Source organism: Crotalus tigris, unplaced genomic scaffold, assembly GCF_016545835.1.
Source record: "Crotalus tigris isolate CLP2741 ecotype Arizona unplaced genomic scaffold, ASM1654583v1 scf7180000019504.1669754, whole genome shotgun sequence".
Taxonomy (NCBI): domain Eukaryota; kingdom Metazoa; phylum Chordata; class Lepidosauria; order Squamata; family Viperidae; genus Crotalus; species Crotalus tigris.
Window position 1 is genome coordinate 736,658 of NW_024097569.1, and position 24,492 is coordinate 761,149.

The 24,492-nt window shown below is 44.0% G+C and overlaps 1 protein-coding gene across 4 annotated transcripts; it reads right to left on the minus strand.

The window, feature by feature from the left end:
• Window positions 1-1,849: 1,849 nt before the first annotated feature.
• On the minus strand, window positions 1,850-18,198 carry GALE (UDP-galactose-4-epimerase). 4 transcript variants are annotated; one of them, XM_039363062.1, is made up of 12 exons: window positions 18,047-18,111; window positions 13,528-13,733; window positions 8,987-9,113; window positions 7,345-7,460; window positions 6,251-6,364; window positions 5,449-5,625; window positions 5,250-5,363; window positions 5,093-5,159; window positions 4,242-4,327; window positions 3,629-3,706; window positions 3,280-3,394; window positions 1,850-2,787 (listed from the first exon to the last, which is right to left on the minus strand). In XM_039363062.1, the coding sequence occupies exons 3-12, from the start codon at window positions 9,105-9,107 to the stop codon at window positions 2,729-2,731; spliced, it is 1,047 nt and encodes a 348-aa protein (XP_039218996.1). In that variant the 5' UTR covers window positions 9,108-9,113; window positions 13,528-13,733; window positions 18,047-18,111; the 3' UTR covers window positions 1,850-2,728. The 4 variants fall into 4 exon arrangements, with proteins under 4 accessions (XP_039218996.1, XP_039218994.1, XP_039218997.1 ...); XM_039363060.1 differs by lacking the exon at window positions 13,528-13,733 and having other exon boundaries at window positions 18,047-18,198; XM_039363063.1 differs by lacking the exons at window positions 13,528-13,733; window positions 18,047-18,111 and adding an exon at window positions 17,869-18,027.
• Between the last annotated feature and the right edge of the window lie 6,294 nt (window positions 18,199-24,492).

Genomic DNA, 24,492 nt, shown 5'->3' on the forward strand with positions numbered 1-24,492 from the left:
GTTATTTAAATTTCTTTCGAGAAGTGTTCTTGAAAGTTGTTCTTATTCTCACAAGGCTAACATTAGGGGAAAAACAGTGAGATTTCAAAAATCACTCGTGAATTACTGACCAGAAGTCCTAGATTGTGCATAATAATCTGAAAGGCAGAAGAAATAACCATAAAGGTTAAAAAGAAGAAAGAACAGGTCCATACTTGCTAATAATAAAAAAATCATTGTAGCTTTTAATGGAGGAATGGAGCAGGAATGCAAAAAAAAAAAAAGATAATTTATGGCCAAGCAGATAGAGTTGTTCCATCTTGCCCCTTGCAAATTCCACAAATGTTTGTCATTTGTTCTTTTGGGTTAACACAAAGACTGGAATTTCATTGGATATGCAAGAATGGGTTGGAAAGAACCGTGAAGGAAATCTAGACATTTCCTTAGTGGATAATCATGATTATCACAACATGATTTTGACCAAGTTGTTTGCAGTATGAAAATTAAAATTTGTTCTTACACTGTAAACTTGAATTGGCATAAGAAGCTAAACAAAAATGCTCACCAGACAGAGCAAGATTCCTTAGGCTGCACTAAATGCTGTTTGTAAAGAGATGGGCATTGATCCAGAGCCTAAAATAGTGGCTTCCATTGGAAACAAGATGGGAGACTGATTTAGATTATTTTCAGTGTATCAAAACAAACCTGTAAGTAACTTCAACCTGCATAATGAAGTCATTTATACAGCCAAAGAAAGAGGTAGTGATTTGCAGTAGAAGCACATTGTCCCTATGTCATAAAATGGAAGTGGGCAAAAGCAATTCTACTCCAGTTGTTTTAAAGCAGTAGTTCTCAACCTGTGGGTCGGGACCCCATTTGGGGTCGAATGACCATTTCACGGGGGTCGCCGAACAACGCAGTCTGCCATTTTTTCCCCCTTTTCCTTAGCTGTGCTACTCCCTTTTATTCTATTGGCTTTTGAAAGCCAATAGAATAGACTCTCTTGAATAGAGTCTAATTCTATTGGCTTTCAAAAGCCAATAGGAATTGTCCAGGCTGTCTCTGCCCTGCTGAGCCCGCCAAAAGTCCCATTCTGCAAACGGTGCTGCACCAGTTGAGTAGTCCTCGACTTACGACCGGTTGAGTAGTCCTCGACTTACGACCGGTTGGGGGGGGGGTCGCGGCATTAAAAAGGTTGAGAACCACTGTTTTAAAGAGCACACGCATCTGAAGTCTTATATTTGCAACATGAGCAGATACTTTCACAGCAATGAGTACTGGAATTGTCTTGTAGCCCACCACTCTCCACCTCTTAACAAGCAGTCTCTCCCTCTCTGCTCTCTGATAAAAGTTGTTTTGGAGATGCTGGGTCAGACTTTCATAGCTGCCACTGCCCTGTCTAGTTTGATAGGCTTTTGAATCCTAACTGAAATGCTAAACTCAAGATATATTGTATTTCAAGAGCTTTGTTTTCCCACCAGCTTTGTTATAAGTACCTGGCTGATGCTGTTGGCAGAAGAATCTGAGTTCAGCTTAAATTCTGCACCGACAGTCACAGTATCTAATCATTTGAGTCCCTTGATCACGCAGAGCATCTTCTTTTATAAGTAGTCCTCCGCTCACGATTGGTCACTTAGTGACAGTTTGAAGTTATGACGGACCTACTGCGGGGAAGGTACTTCCAATCTGGATTTGAAGCTATGATGGTCAGGCCTATTCCCTCCCCCCAATTTCTAATCATGTGGCTATTCTTCAGATGCTTGGCAACCGGGCCACATTTATGGCCACCTGCAACATCCGTAGGTCACATGACCCGATGGCTTTCAGCAAAACTGTGCCCCTAGTGAACCATTGGTGAACCACAAAAAAGTAGTAAAATAGATGCTTTATGACTGTCACGAATTATGACTACGATAAGAGGCTCCAGGACTATACTGTTTAGCTACCTTGCTGGCAGACTATTATGCGCTTCTGTTTTTTTTTTCCAATGTACTATCAATGTACTATCTTAAAGCATCTCTTTTCAAGATATTAGAAATATCACCGCATGTAGTGCCTTTAGCTGTATCACTATCCAGAAGAACTTAAAAGGTTCACTAAGGATTTGTGATGTCTGTTTTAAAGACCAACCAGCCCAACAGCTTTTGGACTGTCATCTGAGCAATGTTAAAATTTACAGCTTAAAGAGATACTTCCATTACTATTATTTTGCTCAAAATAATGAGTTGTACGGTTTATACTTTAGAAAAAGAAGTGGAGATAATGACAAAACCCACTTCACCACCGTCAGGCTTAGTTTTGTTTAACCTTTTCTGTATCTTGGCTCTTCCACTCAAATGAAAGAATCGGGTCTCTGAAATCTTGCTCTCTTAACCCTAGACAGCTCTCGTCTCTTGAAACCAAAGAGTTGTGGATTAAATCCCCCCAAAGCCAACCAAGCTATAGAGAAACATTTGGATTTTGTCCTCCTGTGACATGCAGCTAGGTGTCCCGCTGCTCCTAATTCAGTAAAAAACAGGTCCCCTCCGTCAGTAAAAAGACTCTTGAGTTTCTTTCTGGCAGAGAGATAGGATGAGGAGAAGAGAACGGGCAACTTAAAGAGGGCAATGGCATCCTCTGGTGTGATGAGTTGGTTCCAAAAAGGAAAGAAGAAACAAGCATGGACCAGCTTCCTTTTTCAAAACTAGTCAGCCCTGGACCAGTGTGCCAGTGGTTGTACGTGGGTAGGACAAGCAGCATCTTCCACCTCCTAGTAGTTCTTGCTGAAACCGATGGGATTCTGTGACTGCCACCGCCATAAGTCCTCACCTGAAAACAAGAGGGAGAGGAAGGAGAGTAGAGAGAGGAATAATAAGGGTCCGGCAAGATCAGAAATGAGGTGATCAGCCGCCTGGGAAAGCCAAGGGAAATCATCAGAACAATTACAAAACGGAAATTAGAATATTTCAGACATGTGATGCGACACCCAGAAAAATACGGCATACTCCATTTAACCCTCCAAGGAAAGATGGAAGGCAAACGAGGTCCAGGCAGAAGACGAAGATTGTGGCTTCAAAATCTAAGGGACTGGTTTGGACAAAACTCAGCAGCACTTTTTCGTGTGGCTGCTGATAAAAACAGGATCGCCAACAGGATCACCAACATCCGATAACGGATATGGCACAAGAAGAAGAAGAAGCTTGCCTTTAGATAGGTATCAAAAGATACTGGGAAGGATAGATGTTGACTTGGTTCTCCGGTAGGAGGGGGAAGCAAAATGTTCCTTGAAAGATGAGCAGCAAGCAGAAAGTTTCGACTTACACATTTTGTCCAGGCCAAAGATAGCTTTCCAACCCAGCTCTCGCTCAGCTAAACCAGGGTTTGCATAACAAGAGGCTACGTCCCCTTCTCGGCGTTCAACAATCTTGTAGTTTATCTAAAATAAACAAACAGCCTGCCTTTATATTTCTGGGGAATGAGTTGGATACCGTTGCTAAGATGCCAAGTAAGGGAATGGTTAGGTCCCAGGCTGATCATAAAACTAGCAGAGTCTGAGAAAGTGGACAGCTTCACAATAAGATCTCACGGTGTAGGTCCCAGGCACTTTTAAGTCTTGGTGTAGGAGACCCGCATATTGGCTGTCAGCCCCTGCATCTCATCTTCAGCCTACCTGTCTCCCAGATGCCTTCTCCATGGCTTTGACCATCTGCAAGACCGAGTAGCCAACACCAGTCCCAAGGTTGTAAATCTGTAAAAATGCATATATATATATATATATATATATATATATATATATATATATATATATATCTATATATATATATATATATATATATATATATATATATATATATGTATATATTGCTCATCATTATATTCATCTATGCTCCTCCTTTGCTGGGGGAAGCAAAGGAGAGCTTAAATATGAGAAGGTTGGAGGGGATGGTTACCCCAACTTGTTTTCAGTATGAGTCTAGCGCAGTGTTTCTCAACCTTGACCATTTTAAGGCATGTGGACTTCCACTCCCAGAATTCCACAGCCAGCAATGCTGGCTGTGGAATTCTGGGAGTTGAAGTCCACATGCCTTAAAATGGTCAAGGTTGAGAAACACTGGTCTAGCGGGTGGATGCATCTGATTTAAAGCTATTAAGTTTAGTCTCCTGCACTGTAAGACCATTCAGAAATGAAATAAGAAAAAATAAGGATTATGAAGACACCCTTTGACCTTAGCAGGGCATTTTCCTTCTCAGAGGGTGGAGACTTGTATAATGAACATCCTTACCTTGCATCCACAGTTCTCCTTGAGCTTCTGCAAGGCTGCAATATGGCCCTTTGCCAGATCAGTTACATGGATATAATCCCGAATGCCTATCAGAGAACAATCGGTCAATGTTCTGCTCACTCAGCTGATGCGCGTGTATTTCCACATTTTTAGATGTGCATTCTCTTGGGTAAATACGTTCACAATACATATAATAGAGAACAAATTTTGCACATTAGGCCAGGGATGGTGTTAATAGTCTTTCTTTCCCAAGCCATTTAGGAAACCTGCTCAACCAGAACTGCCTATTTCTTGAGGCCAGGAGGAGCTCTCTAATAAATCTCAGCTCCCAGCAAAGAAAATTAGTATTTGAGACCCAGGAGGTGATCATATATAGTTCCATTTTAATTTAGCCCATGTACACCTTCATTGCCCCTTTAACCAGTAGTTTAGCAGTCAAGTAATTCTACCAGGAAAGAGTTTTAGGACTTAAGTTAGTAAAACGATACTCACAACCTCCCACTTCCAAATACATTTATAAAGCGCTTGGAATTTTATGAGGCTGTCAACTCTGAAAGAGACTTCTGGCATGAAATCCTGGAATGTCTCAGAAGGTGATAACGGAATATTGAGCTTTGGGCTATTATGATAATGTCTTCTTAAAGGTGCTTAGCCCTGGTTTAAGATAGCAAGAAAGTAAGTCCTGCTTTGGGAAGAATTGTGGACAATATATTCGCATCTTTCCTTGAGGGAAAGCTCCGAATTGTGACTCTTGCCTTTTTCACTGAGCTTCTCCACTCGGCCTTTTTTTTTTTTTTTTTGAAAGGGGAGGTCTTTATTTTAAAGTTTGGATGATTCTGAGCCCCACACACCTGTCCCATCCACTGTGTCATAATCATTCCCAAAGACATTCAGATGCTCTCTGCGCCCCACAGCCACCTGGAACAGGCAGAAGATGGGAAAAAATTAAAATGAAATGAAAAAAATCAACTGATCGAGTAGCACAAACTCTATTTAAGATCTGTGTACCTGGGCAACATAAGGCATCAGATTGTTTGGGATGCCCTGGGGGTCTTCTCCAATTTTTCCGGACTTGTGAGCTCCAATAGGGTTAAAATACCGCAAGAGAACAGCGTTCCACTCCTAGGACAAAAAAAGAACACACCAAGTAAATCCGGTGGGACATAGCAGCCTACATGGGACTCAAAGTGAAGTGTTGCTCTCTTACTGGTTCCGCCTTGCACAAATCCTGGATCATCTCCTCAATGAAATACTTGGATTTGCCGTAGGGATTGGTGCAGCTGCCGACCGGGTGCTTCTCGTCAAGAGGGAGGTAAACAGGATCTCCATAGACTGTGGCTGAACTGCTGAAGACTATGTTCCTGACTCCATGGGCTTTCATGGTCTGAGAGGCAAAAAAGAAAGATAAGCTAGATTCCGAATCAGGTCAGAGGGAGCAGATAAATCTTGACAACGGGGATAATATTCCTTGCCCTTGTTTTAATCCAAGCCAGCATGGCTCTGGATGAAGACTGGTGCAACTGACTAGTGGCCATCCCAGTGCTTAATGAGAGGATACTCTATGCTGTGGGTTTTTGTATGGGGTCTCGTGTTAGCATCCAAGATGGCCTTAAAAGGTCATAACCAACTGACCCCAACTGGACAGCTTCTAAATCTCTTGGAACCAATCTCCCACATTCTTCAGCCATATACTAGTTGGAGGCTATAGAAGCTGAAGTCCAATGAATTCGGAGAATTTGGGAGGGCTGTGCTAAATCTTTGCAGGCCTCTGCTTTTTAACACATTAACAGTTGCAGAGTTTCAACTTCTGGCCAAGTGACTCAACATTTGAGCCCTTGAAGTTCTGATCTGCACATCAGTGCAAATGACCAATCTAGTATAAATTCTTCTGATTTTTGCTCTTAGAGCCATTTGCTGGTGATTGGACAAGAGCTTGTACCCCAGAACCATCTTCTATTGACTCTCTCTAGTTAAAACTTTCATTATAACCTTGCACAATGGAAGCTCACCTCCAGCAACCGGATGCTCCCTGTCAGATTCACTTTGTAATATTCCAGTGGCATCTGAACAGACTCCCCAACGGCTTTAAGACCCGCAAAATGTATCACTGCAGAAAAGTGATGCTGGAAATGGAAGAATGACCACAATAATGTCGCTGTTGTTTACTGAGAACAAAATTAACGGTCATTGTGTTTTTTTTTTCATCAAGTCAAGGATATTTAACTTCTAAATCAAAGAAGCCTATTTTTCAGTTGAATTATTTTAAAGTATTCTAAACCGGGAAGGCAAAAATATGAAGCCTGGATCAGAATGACTATTCAATACATGGCCTACGTGGTGACTACATTCCATCTCTAAAGGCTCACCAAAATAACCACATAATATTCTCTGAGGCTATTGTTTTTCCAGGAGTTTGGAGGTATTTGTGTCTCATTGGTTTTTCTGCTCCTATTCCCATCTTTAAAAGCCCCCCCCCCAAAAAAAAGGAATTCTGAAGAAGGAAGAAAACATTCGACAAATTAAGGTGTTCATTTTCCTGCTGAATTACAGAAATACAATTCTGGACTCCAGGGCCACCAACATTAGGCAAGACTGCCCATTCCACTCTGACAACTATCCACAGAGCACAAAAACACTGAGATCTTTGCCCATGTTTTTGGAAAAAGGTCGATTCAGATGCCTTTCAACTGAGCTGACAATGCAAAAATCACTTACAGAGTCTTTTATAGGCTGGCTACTTGCCAATGCTTTAACATCCACGGCCTGAGAGCAGAGATTTTTTTTCCCCAACAAATATGGACTGAGTCACTTATAGTTTTTCCTTGCAGTTTTTCAGCACAACCAGCCACACTGGAAGTCAATGCAGCCACAAGAACATTGATGCACCATCAAACTATGGAAACTTTGAAGAATGGGCAGTACAAAAATCTCTCCCAAGATTGATGGGGTGAAGAACCAAAATGGATGACCATATAGGAAAAAGTAGGCACAAATCGTGGTGCTGCTCAGCAGGCAAAAACTATTTGCAGAGCAGAAGCTGAGTCAGTTTTCATAATTGGTACAATGACAAAGGAAAGTTAAACCCTCAGTGATGTCATCACACCTTTTTGAAGAGCTCCTGAAGGCCCCTCTCGTCAAGAACATCCAGCTCCTGGAATGGGATCTCCTTTCCCACAATCTCCATCACCCGCTGAATACTCTCCGGAACCATATTTTCTCCTGTAGAGAGAATTAGTGTTTTGATGCAATGCTGGGTGGACTAGACCTCATGCCAGTCAGAATGCCTACCCTCCCATGCCCTTAGTCTGGATGCTCCTTTGGACCTTATGGATGGCCTAGCTTTTGACTGAAAACATTCTAATCTCCACCATTCCTGCTCCATAAGCCAAGCATCTCCCTCTCTTGTAAACAAACAGGGATGATCTCTCTCTCTCTCTGCCATTTGCTCAGAAATGCTCTGGTACTGTCAAGGCCTTTGAGGAAAGCAAACTCAAGAAGCAGTCCTCTGTATTTCTGAAGGATCTTTAGTGCTCACAGGTCATTGGAAGAGAAACTTGAAAGCCTCCAGAGCAGCGGTTCTCAACCTGTGGGTCGCGACCCCCTTGGGGGTCGAACGACCCTTTCACAGGGGTCGCCTAAGACCATCGGAAAACACATAATTACATATAATGCTTTAATTATGTTCAATTTGTTACAATAAAAATACATCCTGCATATCAGATATTTACATTACCATTCATAACCGTAGCAAAATTACAGTTATGACGTAGCAACGAAAATAATTTTATGGTTGGGGGGTCACCGCAACATGAGGGACTGTATTAAAGGGTCGCGGCATTAGGAAGGTTGAGAACCACTGCTCCAAAGCAATTATCCAGCTCAACTTATAGCTAGCATAATTAAGGGGGAGTCTCCTCTTTGCATTCACTTTCCTCCCCTGAACTCAACTTTTCTGTAATGGCCCTCTATCTTCCGGTAATATCTTTCACTATTCTCCCTGTTCCCATGCCTGTTAGTCATTCCATCATACATACTCCCTCTACCTCCATCCCAATAGCTATCCAAGTAGGAAATGAGAGCATGACTAGGATCTGGTCTTTCTGTCAGTATTTTAAGGGATCAATAAAGGACACTGAGGGTTTAGCCCAGGGATAAGCAACCTTGGCTCTTTTATGATTCGTGGACTTCAACTCCCGGAATTCCTGAGCCAGCATGGCTCGGCATGGAAACCTCTCCCTTTCCCCTCAGCATGGCTGGCTCAGGAATTCTGGGAGTTGAAGTCCACGAGTCATCAAAGAGCCAAGGTTGCCTACCCCTGGTTTAGCCAATGTTTCAGTGCCACCCTGAGGTGAAAGTGAAATAATCCTTGCCTATGGGAGTCAGTGGTGAAGGCAACACTGTTGGCTCCCCACTCCAGCTAAGTCACAGTTAGCTTCGTTGATAGACCCAGCCATAATTTGCAAGGCTGATGCAACTTACACACTGGGGCTTATTTGACTCTGGTTTAGTACGTTCTACAAAATTACTCATTGCGATTTGTAAACCACGGATTATGACTAACATATTACCTATAAAGTAAATCATGATGATAAACATGGCTCAGAGCAAGGCCTGAATTCAGCTACTAGTCCAGGCAAACAATTGTTTGAACAGTCTGCCTATAAACCAGGTACTTCACTGTCAGTTTAAGGCGTCTTGCTAAATGGAAACCTTGCTGTCAACCAGCTCCTGGATACTGCCCTTACCTCGGATGGCATTGTGGAAATTATCGATAACTACCGGGGTATAGCCAGCCTCAACCAGCTCCAGAACGCAGTGGCTCCCTATATAGCCAGCTCCACCTGTCACGAGGATCTTTTCCGACATGGTCTTCTGAAAAGAAACAGAAAAATCCTTGGAGGAAGAGAAAAACTGGTCTCTTTCTGGGAGTAATGTATATTATGGAAATCAGGGTGTGCAATTAATTTTCCCAAGAGACCACGTGAGAAACTAGGACTGTTATGGAGGGCCAAACCAATAGGGCTATGAAAGTATATAGGCAAACATGCATGCACATATATAAACTGGGAGGGGAGGGAAACAGTCGCCCTCAAAATAAAAGCAATCCATACAGGCTGAATAGGGACAGCCAAAGGGCTGGATGTGGCCCATGGCCCATAAAATGCCCAGGTCTGATTTAGGCCAATCTGGAACACTCCAGATGTTTTGGGATTGCCGACTGAACATTCCAGATCTCTAGATTGGAATTCTGGGGATTGCGGCTTCAAGAAGCCCAGAGGGCACCAAAATGAGTAGAAGCAGCAATGCCTCGTTTCCAGCCTAGATTTTCTTGGCCAGATTCAGTGCCAAATTCAGTCCTGAGGGAAGTCACTCAAAACTAAAAGGTGTGAAGCATTCTGTCAGAATTCACAAATGTTGGTCCTAGGCTAGAATTCATCCTTGCTTATGCCGGAGGAAAAAAGGGACAGGTAAAAATCTGGACTAAGGCAGTCTGGAAAATGGAACCTGGAGACAGTTCAGAAGCTGAGTGGTGAGCAAGGAGTATTTACATGGAAGTAAAAGGATGGGGCAGCCTGAGTAGCAGGATTACCAAAGGCCATTGCTCTGCGGAAGTGAGAATTACATGTGTACTAAGCTCTGAATGGCCTCTGTCAAATATATATTCCAGTGATGGCAAACCTTTTAGAGATTGAGTGCCCAAACTGCAACCCAAAACCCACTTATGTATCGCCGGATGCCGGTGGCTGTGGTCCACTCGGCGGGCACAGCTACAGTGGGCTTAGCAGACTGGGTGGGCGTGGCCACTGGATGGGTGTGGCTGATTGGGCGGGCATGATTGGGTGGGCATGGCCGGGATGGGCGTGGCCACCTTGATGTTGCTTATGAGTAGGGACACCTGTGGGAGCTGGGCAGGGTTGGGGGAGATCCAGGGGGTCTCTGGCGGGTGGGATGGTGGGCTCCCCAATGGCGGCTCCAGGCTGGCTGGCCTTAGGCCAGTGATGGCGAACTTTTAGAGACCACGTATGCTGGGACGATGGTGTGTGGCCTCCACGTGCCGCCTCTGGCACACGTGCTATAGGTTCGCCACCAATGATACATTCTTTCACCTTGCAAAAATCATATTTGAAGCATTTTGCATCAGTCTGATGAATTGATATTCCTGAAAGCTTTTAACAGCCTAAGGAACCCCCTTTATATACCCTCCTTTTCCATGCCTCTCTATCTTATAGTCATTTTTACCCTCAATTTGCAGAATCAATATTGACCTTGACTGGAAAAGAAAAATGTGGTTTACGCAAGTAAATATAACCTGTCCAAAAATAAGCTTTCTATAATAGAATCCTTCCCTCTTTGTCATCTATCTGACATTAATGGGTATTTCCTTTCCCCAGATGTGCCATGTTTCATGCAAAAAGTAAGCAAACCCCGTGAGCATAAATGCAATTCCCCATCCTTGTTTAATTAACGTTAGTTTCCACAAAAGTCCTGCTTGTCAGATGTTAACCAGCTTTTATAGACCTCATCTATAACAAACTGGTAGTGTTTGCATTTGCACAATCCCACGCAACCAGTTACAGCCCTATTGCCTACATTTGTACAACATGCTTATTAATCTTGCCAAGTCTTTTTTGAATTTAGTACCCTCTGTGGACCTAACCCATTTGATTACAAACCCAGGAAATGGGTTCAGTAACCAAGTTACGTTTTGTTATGAGATTGTGATAAATAAGAAAAAAGGAGACGGAACTGAAATATTTAGACAACTTTTCCTCCCACCTATCTCTGGCCCATTTTTTTTTTCTCTTGGTGTCCTTATTGCCAGGGAAGGAAATTGCCACCACCCGTGGGTCAGACACCAGATTATTTAAATCAGTGGTTCTCAACCTTTTTAATGCCGCGACCCCCAACCGGTCGTAAGTCGAGGACTACTCAACTGGTGCAGCACCGTTTGCAGAATGGGACTTTTGGCGGGCTCAGCAGGGCAGAGACAGCCTGGACAATTCCTATGGGCTTTTGAATAGGCTCTTTTGAATAGACTCTATTCAAGAGAGTCTATTCTATTGGCTTTCAAAAGCCAATGGAATAAAAGGGAGTAGCACAGCTAAGGAAAAGGGGGAAAAAAATGGCGGACTGCGTTGTTTGGCGACCCCCGTGAAATGGTCGTTCGACCCCAAATGGGGTCCCGACCCACAGGTTGAGAACCACTGATTTAAATGCTATGGGATAGAAAAATAATATTTTCCAGAATTTAGATTGAGAACTCCCAAGTCCAACTTAGCAAAGTATCACAGGGGGAGCAGGAGAAAGACGAAGCTTCTTAAACCCCTTTGTCAAAATAACATTTAACCCAGGACTGTTGTAGTTCTTTCCCCTAAAACCATGTCTTTGCCTGTTTCTCCTCCCTTCCGTGCGCGGTCATGGACAGAGCCACTCTCTTTGCACAGAAAAGCTTCTGTCTTTCTGTTCCAGAAGTCTATTACTATTTATTTTCCAATCCCGCAAAATAATATTTTTTTAGAACAGATGCACTTCAGTCTGAAAAATCACAAGGTTGAGGCTTTGCCGGGAAGAGGAGGACTGAAGTCAGAAGAGCTGTTGAGGGAGGGGGCCACCTGGACAGAATTGCCCCCCCCCCCAAAGGCCCATGAAAAGAGAGTCTGTGTGCACACAGCCACAAGGAAAAGCATTCATCCCTGAAATACACCACCCAGAGGATATCTGAGCATCCAGATGTGGCTGGTTCACTTTTCCAAGCACCTTAGTTTGCCTGTCTGTAAAATATATGGGTTTCTGGGGTCCAGCCTCAATTCCTCATTCTTGCTTTCAGGATCTTCCTTAGCTTTCCCACTCCTCCTCTCTTAACTCCTGATTTCTCGTTAATTTCTCGCCCTGTAACCTTTGCTCCTTCAGCTCCAAAAGCCGTTGTCCAGGATTCAACTTTTTCCTCTTGCAAGGAAAAGGAATGATCTTCATCCAATGCTGTGTCATAGCTCTTCTCTTCCTCCAGCACAAGCCAATCCTTTCTCGGAAAGGTTGGCACAACTTCCAGTACAAAAAATGGTACCAAGAACAACTGTCTCTCTGTGTGTACAACCAGATTGAGGCCTCATCCCTCCAGTGCCCGTGTTGCTGACTTTTAATTGCTCAATCAGGTAAACTGCAGGACAGTGGTGGGATTCAGACGGTTCGGCAGAACCAGTAGCTAAATTTTGCTCAGCTCGGAGAACCTGCTGAATGCACAATGCTTCTAGAAGCCCCGTCTAGGCCTCGGAGCCCTGCACGAGGCCTCCCACGCCTAGAATGGCCCATTGAAAGTTCATGGATGCCACTTCCAGAAGTCCATTCTAGGCCTCAGAGGCCTGGAGGAAGCCTTCCAGGCCTAGACCGGCTCACCGGAAGTTCATGGATACCACTTCCGGAAGTCCGTTCTAGGCCTCGGAGGCCCAGGCCTGCATCCACTAAGAGAACTGGTTGTTCAGGTATTTCAGTCCCACCACTGCTGCAGGATGAAAGAGGTGGAGGGCGGGATACCATTCCCTTCCTGTGGTACAGCATTTCTCAACTTTGGTTACTTTAAGACATGTGGACTTCAACTCCCAGAATTCCCCAGCTAGCATGCAGCACTTGAAGTCCAGGCATTTTAGAATGGCCAAGGTTGAGAACTGCCACCTTGGCCAAAACAGAAGCTCAGAGCACTATGAGCAGTTGCAATGCTTTCCTTCTTTTTTATTCTCCTGAGGAACAAACCATCCGTCTGGCTCTTGCTTGCTCCTCCACCCATCAACACTCAGGCTGGGCCAAAATCATGCTGTCACTCAAATTTTACTTGCTTTAGATCTGCTGCCTCTGCTGAAGGGCAATTAAATCTTGTCTTCCAGGAGAAACTGGAGAGAGATCTAATCCTTCTGCAAACAGCTCTGTCCTTTTTGTCATTTTTAAAATATTTTAATTCCCTGGTTTGGTTTCTGCATCCTTCCACATTGGTCTCCCTAGAAGATATTTAGCAAGTGGAGCCTTGCCTGTACTCCAAACCTCCTTTTGCTAGCGGGGGGGGGAGGGGAGTCTAATGTTCAGTGTTTAGTGATGCTTATCAGATATTTATTTATGACATGTATTAGATTAGAACAATATAAAATCCTGGCTATTTGGTTCCCATACTGCCAGCAAGGTATAGAAGAGGTTAAAAAAAAGGATCTGCAGCAGTTCAGTTCACTTTCTTCCTCCCTCTAGCCAACCTTTTACTTGGCTAAAAGCCAACCTGGTTCAGGATGTAGTGATTACTCACTATTTACTTAGAGGTATTGAAAACCAGGAAACGGAACACTTGGTAGGACTGGTGCAGTGGGATGACAAAATATCCACCACTGGGAGAAGAGATCTGAGCTGGGTTGTGCTTTCCATAGCCGGATCCACGTGGGCAGAACAACTCACAATCGGGCATGCAATTGCACTGCCAAGTTGGCAACACCTTGTTCACACCTGGGCCGTTTGCTGGAATCAGAACACAGGGTAATCTTAGCCAAGGGGCAGAATGACGTTGCTTCTTTGTTTTATCCATCAAAGCTGAGACCTGCCCAACCGGAGCCTGGCGCAAAAAAACCCTCATTCACACACAAGGACATTTGCTCGCCTGCAGTCCAACGTATGGGGTAATAATAATAGTAGTAAAGTTGGAAGGGACCTTGGAGGTCATCTAGTCCAACCCCCTGCTCAGGCAGGAAACCCTACACCATTTCGGACAAATGGCTGTCCAGTCTCTTCTTAAAAACTTCCAGTGTTGGAGCATTTAATGCTTCTGGAGGCAGGTTGTTCCACTGGTTAATTGTTCTCACTGTCAGGAAGTTTCTCCTTAGTTCTAGGTTGCTTCTCTCCTTGATGTGTTTCCACCCGTTGCTTCTTGTCCTGCCTTCAGGTGCTTTGGAAAATAGCTTGATTCCCTCTTCTTTATGGCAGCCCCTGAGATATTGGAATACTGCTATCATATCCCCCCTTGTCCTTCTCTTCGTTAAACTAGTTATACCCAATTCTAGCAACCGTTCCTTATATGTCCCCTAATCATCTTTGTTGCTCTTCTCTGTACTCTTTTTAGAGTCTCAACATCTTTTTTACATCGTGGTGACCAAAACTAGACGCAGTATTCCAAGTGTGGCCTTACCAAGGCATTGTAGAGTGGTATTAATACTTCACGTGAACCAAGTTAAGGTCTATTTTGAAAGCAAGATTTAAAGCAAGCATGATATTGAATCTAGCTGACAGTGCTTGTTCACAAACCATAGTTAAAACAACTATCATCCAGCACAGGGATGCAGGTTTTTTTGAGAGAACAAATTTATAGCATCCGTTTGAACACTGCTGAGGACTGTTCTTCAAAACGTAGTAAGATGGGTCCAGAATGAAATTTGATTGCACTTCATTGATAGTAAAGTTAAATTAGAGGGCATATTACTTATTCCATCAGTTTAAAAACGTTTCTCCAGTTTGCCACACTATAATGTAACAATCCTGGGGAACCCATAAGGGATTTTGGAGCCAAAGCCATCCTGGCACTTCTGCTTAGGAAGATGCATGAACTCAACTGCAAGGGATTTGCAACCAGGAATTGGTCTGGAGGATCAAGAATTCTTCTCCCACTTGCCAAGCCCTCTTTCCTTACAATTTTTAGTTTTATGCACATCAAGTATGATTGTCATTTTGCTGTGGCTCTTTTTAAACAATTGTATGCACAAAATGTTCCCCTCTTTATCCCGGAATCAATCAGCCAATCCACATGAAGAAGCAGACCATTTCATAGCTGAAATAGTTTCACGCGTAAAAAAACAGTTTCTTGTTGAAAACAGGACTTTCCACATTTCACATGCAAGAGTTTGAGACGGGATGTTTTGCACACTCTTACAAGTTGGTAGTATAGCTATTGGACCTACAGGGGTGCAAACCGTGGCTCAGCCCATCATGGGATTCACTTGGTTTTCACTTAACACAAAATTGGGCAACTTCCCCACAACTAAGCTATAACTTTCTCCCACAAGTGGCTGGAGATTTGTAGGTGAAATTACTAACCAGGAAGGGCTGTTCCCCCCCCCCGCATCTTTCAGGTTTTTAAGGGTGGGAAGAACAGCTTCTTCACACCCTCAAATGTGTTGAGAAACTAGTTGGTTTCTGGCTGCATCGTTGGGGGGGGAGAAGTTTAGGGAGAAGATTAATAGTGGAACTGGAGCGATTTTCCTCCAGAGCAGTGGTTCTCAACCTTTTTAATGCCGCGACCCCCAACCGGTTGTAAGTCGAGGACTATTCAACCAGTCGTAAGTCAAGGACTACTCAACTGGTGCAGCACCGTTTGCAGAATGGGACTTTTGGCGGGCTCAGCAGGGCAGAGACAGCCTGGACAATTCCTATTGGCTTTTGAAAGCCAATAGAATTAGACTCTATTCAAGAGAGTCTATTCTATTGGCTTTCAAAAGCCAATAGAATAAAAGGGAGTAGCACAGCTAAGGAAAAGGGGAAAAAAATGGCGGACTGCGTTGTTTGGCGACCCCTGTGAAATGGTTGTTCGACCCCAAATGGGGTCCTGACCCACAGGTTGAGAACCACTGCTCCAGAGCCTCCCACTCTGATATTTAAAATATCATTAGACATTAGTCTTTCACTTTAGTAAGGGGATGATGGAATGATGTGATCTCCCTGTGTGCTGCAGACTTCCCATTCCTGATTTAACACATTGGTGAGCCTTACAAATTTTGGTCTATTTAGATAGTAGCCACAATCACATCAGCCAAAAGCAATGTACAATATGTGAAGTTTTTTGGGAATACAATATTTACTGGGGGGGAAAAGATATACTTATCTGCAACTGAAATTTGGGCAGCTGGATATGGAACTTTCTGCCAACTGCGTACAGCTGTGTTATCCCCTCTACTTTTAAATGACAAGCAATGAAAAGCTGATTTCACTCAAAACAATTGGCAGGGCCACACTGCTTTTCAAATTAATTGCACACAGTTAAATATTGCTCTTTCCGTTGTTTTCTTTTTATGGTTTATAGCAAGTTGTTTCAGTAGATTGCTTTTATTGCAGAGTTATACAACTGCATTTTTATGACAGCCTTCTGCCAATCAAAAGATTGCTGTATTGTTCTTTTTGCTGTTCCGTGCCCTTCAGGAATGTAAGAGCTCTATTAAGAAAATAAATCATAATGGATCCTCTCCTATTACATCCCTTCAAACAGAGCAGAGTGCCACAATATGCAAACTAATGGTGCTACTCTGCTAATTCAACCTGCTCGGCTCTCCCCATACTGAAATTGTCAAGTGGTCAGTGGGGGCTATACGAGGCATCTCTCAAAATACAATCAGCTTTTTAACATTTTCTCTATGTAAAAGAACAGCTTCCATTCAGTCCAAGAGAAAAACTGATCGCTGTTGGGATCATTATCTGTCCTCTTCCTCCAATACTGGATACCGTGTCTATGGAGATAGATTCTCAATCATCCAAGTCATAGTTGTCCCAAAGTGCTTCCCCCCCCAAAAAAAGCTTCATTAGTTCTCATCCAAGAAACGTCTTCAGTTCAGAACTAAAGAAGCTTTTTGGATGAGAAGCAAAACATCTTCAAGGAAAAGCGAAGTCCAGTTGCCTTTTGGGGAAAAAAAAAAACAAAACTTTGGGACACTGCATAGTCTGATTGCTCAAACTACTATCTCAGGCAGATAGTATACATGTACTAGCTTGAATCCATAGAACTGCCACGATGTCCTTTGGAGGGCTAAAATGACGGAAGCAGCTTTGCACCCTAAGCGCTGCTCTCTCTGGGTGTCTGCTTGGACACTCCCAAGTTGTATGAAAGGAGTGGAACTGTTGTTGTAATCCATATTTTTGCAGCAATAAACTCAGCTCAAATTTCCCCCCAGAATAAAGCAGGAAAGGATTGCCCTCTTTCAACTGGGAAAAAACCTTCCCTAAAAATAAAAAATAGGGAAGTGTGACCTTCACACTTAGCTGATCTTGGCTTCTCTCAGAAAATCTAACCAGGATTAGTACTTGAGGGAGGACTGGGACTGACTGGACTGGGATTTTAGAAACAAACTCTGCTTTTTACGAGTTTGAATAGGCACATTGCACATCCTCAAACTTCACCTAGCTGCAGTGTTTTCTGCCTGCCTGCCTGCCTGCCTGCAAGAGATGCTGCATGGGCTGGCTCAGGAATTCTGGGAGTTGAAGTCCACGAAGTCATAAAAGAGCCAAGGTTGCCCACCCCTGGTCTAGGGCAACGTTTCTCCACCTTGGCAGCTTGAACATGAGTGAACTTCAACTCCCAGAATTCCCTAGCATAAGCATGCTATGCTAAGGTACGCTGGGGAATTCTGGGAGTTGAAGTCCACCCCTGTTCAAGCCGCCAAGGTGGAGAAACACTGTTCTCGGGATACAGGATGCAGAAAGTTTTCCAAAAGCCAAAGAAACCAGGCTCCATCGTCAGCCCTTCCCTTCCGGCTGAAACACCTGCCTCCTGGCCAAGGCAGGGCAGTGAGAGGGGAGCTCCTGGCTTCCCTGAAAAGAGCCAGGCAGGTCTTCCCAGGGGCTGAAGAGCCGTCTAGAAGGACAGCTGGGCAACCTCCTGACCCGTTTTCCGACCTACCTTTGCCAGCCAAGGCGGAGACCAGCATCGCCTCCCCGCCACGGTCTCCCTTCTTAGCCGGGCGGCAGGATTCCTGCCGAAACCTCACTGTCCCCGCCCATCGCAGTCCGTTTCTCCCGGGGGCGCCATTCATTCAGTCATTCACACGTGCAGCCCGCCCGCCTGCCCGCAGCCTCACCTTGCAGCTCCGCAGACTCCTCCGAGGTAGCGAGGTCGCCGCCCCTTTAAGGGCTTCTCCCGGACCCGCTCCCTTCTCCCCTTTAGGCCACGCCTCCGCGGCTCGCGCGGCCACACGCCGCCGCTTCCCCATGGAAACGTGTCACTTTTTGTCCCGCCCTCTTCGTACGGAAAGGGGCGAGGATCAAAAAGGTGTCTCCAAAGGGGCCACGCATCCTTTGGATGGAGCTGGTGGGGGTCTTTCCCGCCGGAGGAGGCTGCAAATGGGGGTTTCTCAAGCTAGAAGAAAACGACAAAGTTCTGAGCTGCTTGTATGTGGTTTTATATTTCAAGGCGTTCAGTTTCTCATCACCCAGCTTGGGATAACCCTGCATGAATGGGAAAGAGGCAAGTTATCTTTTGCACTCTTCACAAGAGAGGCTAATATCTGAACTGCAATAGAATATTCGGTATTCGCCAAGTGTGATTGGACACACAAGGAATTTGTCTCTGGGGCTCTCGGCGTACGTACAAATAATACACCAATAGGGGTAGAAGGTAATAGGAAAGATGAGAAGGATAGCAGTAGTGCAGCCCTGCTACATGGGTAAATATCCTTAGCCATAAGTCAGTGCTGTGGGAAATAGGTGTTCAGCAGTGTGATGGCATGGGGGGGGGGTGCCTTTGTGTCCAGTTGTTTTGGCAATGCAATTTGTTGTTGTTGTTGTTAGTTGCGAAGTCATGTCTGACCCATCGCGACCTCATGGACCACGTTCCTCCAGGCCTTTCTGTCCTCAACCATCTTCTGGAGTCCATTTAAGCTCACGCCTCCTGCTTCAGTGACTCCATCCAGCCACCTCATTCTCTGTCGTCCCCTTCTTCTCTTGCCCTCCATCTTTCCCAGCATCAGGTTCTTCTCCAGGGAGTCCTTCCTTCTTGTTAGGTGGCCAAAGTACTTGAGTTTCAACTTCAGGATGTGGCCTTCTAAAGAGCAGCCAGGGTTGATCTCCTCTAGGACTGACCGACTGACCCCCTGGTTTGATCCAGGGGACTCGCAGGAGTCTTCTCCAGCACCATAGTTCAAAGGCCACAATTCTTTGGCGCTCAGCCTTTCTTCCAACTTTCAAACCATACATTGCAATTGGGAAAACCTTGACTATGCACACTTTTGTTGGCAGGGTGAAGTCTCTGCTTTTTAGCATGCTGTCTAGATTTGCCATAGCTTTCCTCCCCCAGGAAGCCCTCCTACATGGGTAAATATCCTTAGCCGTAAGTCAGTGCTGTGGGAAATAGGTGTTCAGCAGTATGATAGCATGGGGGAAAAACTGCCTTTGTGTCCAGTTGTTTTGGCAATGCAATAAGAGCCATAAATATATGAAAGGAAAAATCATAATAAAGCATCCATAAACTCCATTGTACATGTAGTCCTCAATTTACATCCACAATTAGGACCAAAATTTCCATTCTTAAGCGAGGTGGCTGAAGTGAGTTGTGCCTGCTTTTACAAAAAGTTTTGCCTCAGTTGTTAAGTGAACCACATCAGTAAGTGAACCACGGTTTGCTAGGGTTGTGAAATGAACCTGGATTCCCCATTGACTTTATTTCATGAAAGCCATTTGGGAAAGTAGTAAATGGTGATTGCGTGACACTGGGATGCTGCAACCATCATGAATATGTGCCAGAAGCCAAGCACCTGAATTTTGATCACATGATCGTGGGTGATTGTAAGTGCAAGTATTGGTTGTAAATCACCTTTTTCAGTGCTATTGCATTTTCAAATAGAGACTGAATGGTTGTAAGTGCAAGACTATGTTTATAGACCAGGGGTAGGCAATCTTGGCTCTTTTATGACTTGTGGACTTCAACTCCCAGAATTCCTGAGCCAGCATGAGGGAAACTTTGGCCCCTTCATGACTCGTGGACTTCAACTCCCAGAATTCCTGAGCCAGCATGAGGGAAACTTTGGCCCCTTCATGATTCAGGGACTTCAACTCCCAGAATTCCTGAGCCAGCATAAAGGAAACTTTGGCCCCTTCATGACTTGTGGACTTCAACTCTCAGAATTCCTGAGCCAGCCATGCTGAGGGGAAAGAGAGAGGTTTCCAAGCTGAGCCATGCTGGCTCAGGAATTCTGGGAGTTGAAGTCCACCAGTCATGAAGGGGCCAAAGTTTCCCTCATGCTGGCTCAGGAATTCTGGGAGTTGAAGTCCACGAGTGAAGTCCACGAGTTCTGGGATTGAAACGAGTCATAAAAGAGCCAAGGTTGTTGTCTACCCCTGGTCTAGACTATAGAGGCTGCTTAGGGACAATGCAAAATGAAATTATTTTTCAGTAACAACCTTTTTTCAAAAATTCCACACTTAACCAAAAGTACAAATGTAGGTACTATCCATTCTGTATACAGTGCCATACGTTTGGTCCTTACACATAATGAAAGTATCTGAAGATAGGATAAAGAATCTTAACAGCACAGCTCTGTTTTGAGATTGACAGCCGTTATTTTTCCTATCCCACAACAGGATGGAAAAACCCTTAAGATGCTATGCTTCGACTGTGGGCAGGACCAAAGCCACGTAGTCTGAACAAAATGGTGAGACTTGTCTTGTATTTATCAAATATTTGTATTTATTTATTAAATTTCTATACCGCCCATCTCACCTAAGTGACGCTGGTCAGGGGTCGGCAACTATAGCCCCTTTACAACCTGTGGACTTTCACTCCACTGTGAAGTTGAAGTCCACAGGTCGTAGAGGGACTGTAGTTGCCCATCCCTGCTCCGGGTGGTTTACAGCGGCATTTCCCATTCATGTCGGAGGCACTTTTTAGGCACTTCCAGGGAGATGGCTGTGGGGGCTCTTTTCATGTCCCCGTCCAAAAGCTGGAGCGAATGATGGGAGCTCACCCTGCGAGGGAGCAGCACTTGGGTCTTGAACGTGGGCTTGCTAACTTCCAGACCAGCATCCTTAACCACATGAGCCAGGACAATAAAGGAAATATAAACAATAAAGCAATACAAACACAGGGCTGAAAGCCCAGTGAAGAACCAAATTTAACAAGGTTAAAAGTTATAGCTAAAGTTAAAAATCAAAGTTAAAAAATTCAGAAGATTCAAAAACTTAATTAGCCAGAGAGAGATTCCTCAAATCACTAGCCATCCCCAGGAGTACATCACACTCTTGAACCAACATGCCAATTGGCAGAGCCAGGTCTTAACATTTTATTTTTTTTGAAAAGTCAGAAAAGGATGAATCAGAAGCAAGAACCTGACGTTGTATATTCAGTTTTGCTCGGAGGAGATGGAGAGAAGGCTAGCGTTAGGCAAGTTGGCAAAAAACAGTGGCCAGCCAGCAATGGTGAGAAGACGACCTCTCCTTTCCCGCCAGTTACATGGCAGTTCTGGTCTAGCCTGATCTAACAAAATAGACTGGATTCCAGGTTCCTCATAGTTAGGGCCTTAATCTATAGCAGGCTGAAGTTAGGATCTCTGGCTAAGATCATGCAATTTCTTTGATTAAGATTCTTAGAAAGATGGATTCTAACACTGAAGCAAGGTTTCCTCCAGGGCGTTGGGTCAAATATGTCAGTCACAAAGACCTACTACAGTTGTATGTTCAAGGTTACGTTCAATATGAACAATTGTGATTATACCATAGTTCAGCTAAATGAAGCTACCCTAGTTCCATGCCCTTGGAGTCTGACTCAATTGCAATGAAGGCTGCTCCAGGCACTTACTTGCCCCTCCCCCAAGCAGTTCCTCCTGGCATCTCTGCACCTTGCCAGAGTGTGTTACTTCTGAGCAAGCAGCACGATGCTGAACTTACCAGCAAAGTAAGTATACTCAGCAGAGAGAGGATTTACGTTTCCCAGGAACACTACTGCCGTAGTGGCACAGTGGTTAAAATGGAGTATTGCAGGCTAATTCTGCTGACTGCCAGCAGTTTGATTCTGACTGGCTCAAGGTTGATTCATCCTTGCATCCTTCGAAAGTCAGTAAAATGAGGATCCAGATTGCTGGGGGCAATATGCTGACTCTGTAAGAGAGGGCTGTAAAGCACTATGAAGCAGTATAGAAGTCTAAGTGCTATTGCTACTCTTTTGCTAGAAGCAATTCCAGCATCGGGTTTGTGCAGGGGTCTTCAAACATGGCCTTTTAATGACTTGTGGACTTCAACTCCCAGAATTCCTCAGCCAGCGGTGCCTGGCTGAGGAATTCTGGGAGTTGAAGTTCACGAGTCATAAAGGGTCAAGTTTGAAGACCCCTGGGTTTGTGTATAGTGACACTTGCAATCTAGTTCTTTACAACCCTGGCTGGTTGACTAACCACAACCTAGTGTCTCCCTTGATTTGACATTGTAGTCAATTGTAAATTTTCATCTTGATTTTGACTACTCGACTTGGACATTTCCTTGTCCAGAAAGGTCTTTTATCTATAATTAATTGCTGTTTTAGCTGTTTGGATTTGCAAATTAACATTATATGCGTCTACAAACTGTCTGGGTTTTGAAAGGGTGTTAAAAATAAGCCCCGGATGCAACACCTGGTTTTATACTGACTCTAGAGCTGTTGTCTTCATCACACTTTTTAATTCCCGAGTCTTTTAGACAAGCCTTCCCGAAGCTGGGGGTAGGTACATATATCAACATGGCCAGTATTTGGGAGCAATGCTATGAAAATTATTTTATTTTCACAAAAGAAGATAGTTATTATTTTTTCAAAATAACATGCCATAATTTAAATGTAAATGTTATTTAAATCACCTAATTCACTATTTGGATAGGTTCAACAAGTTGCAGTATACTGCCTTCTAGTGGCCACATCTTTAAAGCAACATCTCCCTTTATATTTTTGATTAGAAGTAATTAATTCTTGACTTACAATTGTTCGTTTAGTGACCGTTCAAAGTTACAATGGCACTGAAAAAAAAGTGACTTACGACTGATTTATGATTGTTGCAGAATCCCCATAATCAGGTGGCCCAAATTAGGGTGATTGGCAACTGGCCTGTATTTATGATAGTTGCAGTTTCCCAGGGTTATAGGACACTATTTCTACCCTTCCCAACAAAGTCAATATGGGAAAAGCCAGCTGGAATTTAGAATGGTTGGAGCTGAAAAAAAGTGGAAGAGTGGAAAACACTTTAGTCTTGCTTGGGCTGTGGGTAAAGGTGATACCATTGGTGGCTAAGTCAAGGGTAGCCAACCTTGACCACTTTAAGACATGTGGACTTCAAGTCCCAGAATTCCCCAGCCAGCATGGCTGGCTGGGGAATTCTGGGACTTGAAGTCCACAGGGTTTAAAGTTGCCACAGTTGGACACCCTTGGGCTAAATGTACCATCCAGTTCAGACAACGAAATGGGGGGGGGAGGTGAGTGTGTCAAAAATCCAGAAACTAGAGATTAAAGAGAAAGAAGACTCAGTCTATTTTAAAACATGGGAAAATTTTTTATCAATGGTTAGCAAAACGAGTTAACGAAAAGTGCTTGTGAAACTTATTAAGATGATTGACTTTCTTTTTTGGTATGTTTTATAATTTTTTTTTTTGACTACAGCTACTTATTAATTAACCCTGTTGAATACTTGTATGTCGGCAATAGTTAGCTTGCTAAAGCTTAGAATGTTATTGGAATGTTCCCCATTGTTGTACCCATCCCCACCCTAATCCCTTCCCTGAACCCTATCCCGAATCCCACTACCTATAATCATCCTTGTTTTCCCTTACCCTGATAAAACTTAATAAAATATTGGGGGGGGGGGGAATCCAGAAGCACCCCAGAGATTCAGGCACAGAGCTTCAGTCTGGGACCTTATTTATCTTCCTGTGTGGGACTTGGGCTGGGCCCCAATATCAATCCCCAAAAGAGTACTGCTAAAGTGCAAAGCTCAGTGAGATGAACAGCACCAGGCTGCAAGGTTGAAAGTCCAGAAACAAGTTAATCAGTGCCAAACAGATCCAGGATGTGCTTGGTCATTTCAGTCATAAATGGACAGACCCCTCGCAAGATTGCTAGAAACATTTGCAAACATCAATCTTTGTCACTCAGAAGCTGCTAACCAGAGTTATTTAGTGAATCGCTGCAGTTGTTAAGCTACTAACATAGTTGTAAAGTCAATCTGGCTTCCCCACTTTGTCAGAAGATTTCATTTTTGATGTGTGCCGTTGTGCCCACAGTAAAAAAAATGACAATAAAAGTTATCTTATCTTACATGACCCTGGGGCACTGCAACCATCACAAATTCTTTCCAGCCGCCAAGCGTCTGGATTTTGATCACGTGACCATGGAGATGCTGCAATGCCATAAATGTGAAAAACGGTCACACTTAGTGCCATTCTAAGCTTGGGTCACTAAACAAATGGTTCTAAGCTGAGGACTACCTGTATGACTGCTTCTGACTACTCCTTTGATTCCCTTGGGTAGAACATTGGTGTGTGTGGGGGGAGAAATCAAACGGCACAAGTAACATTCAAA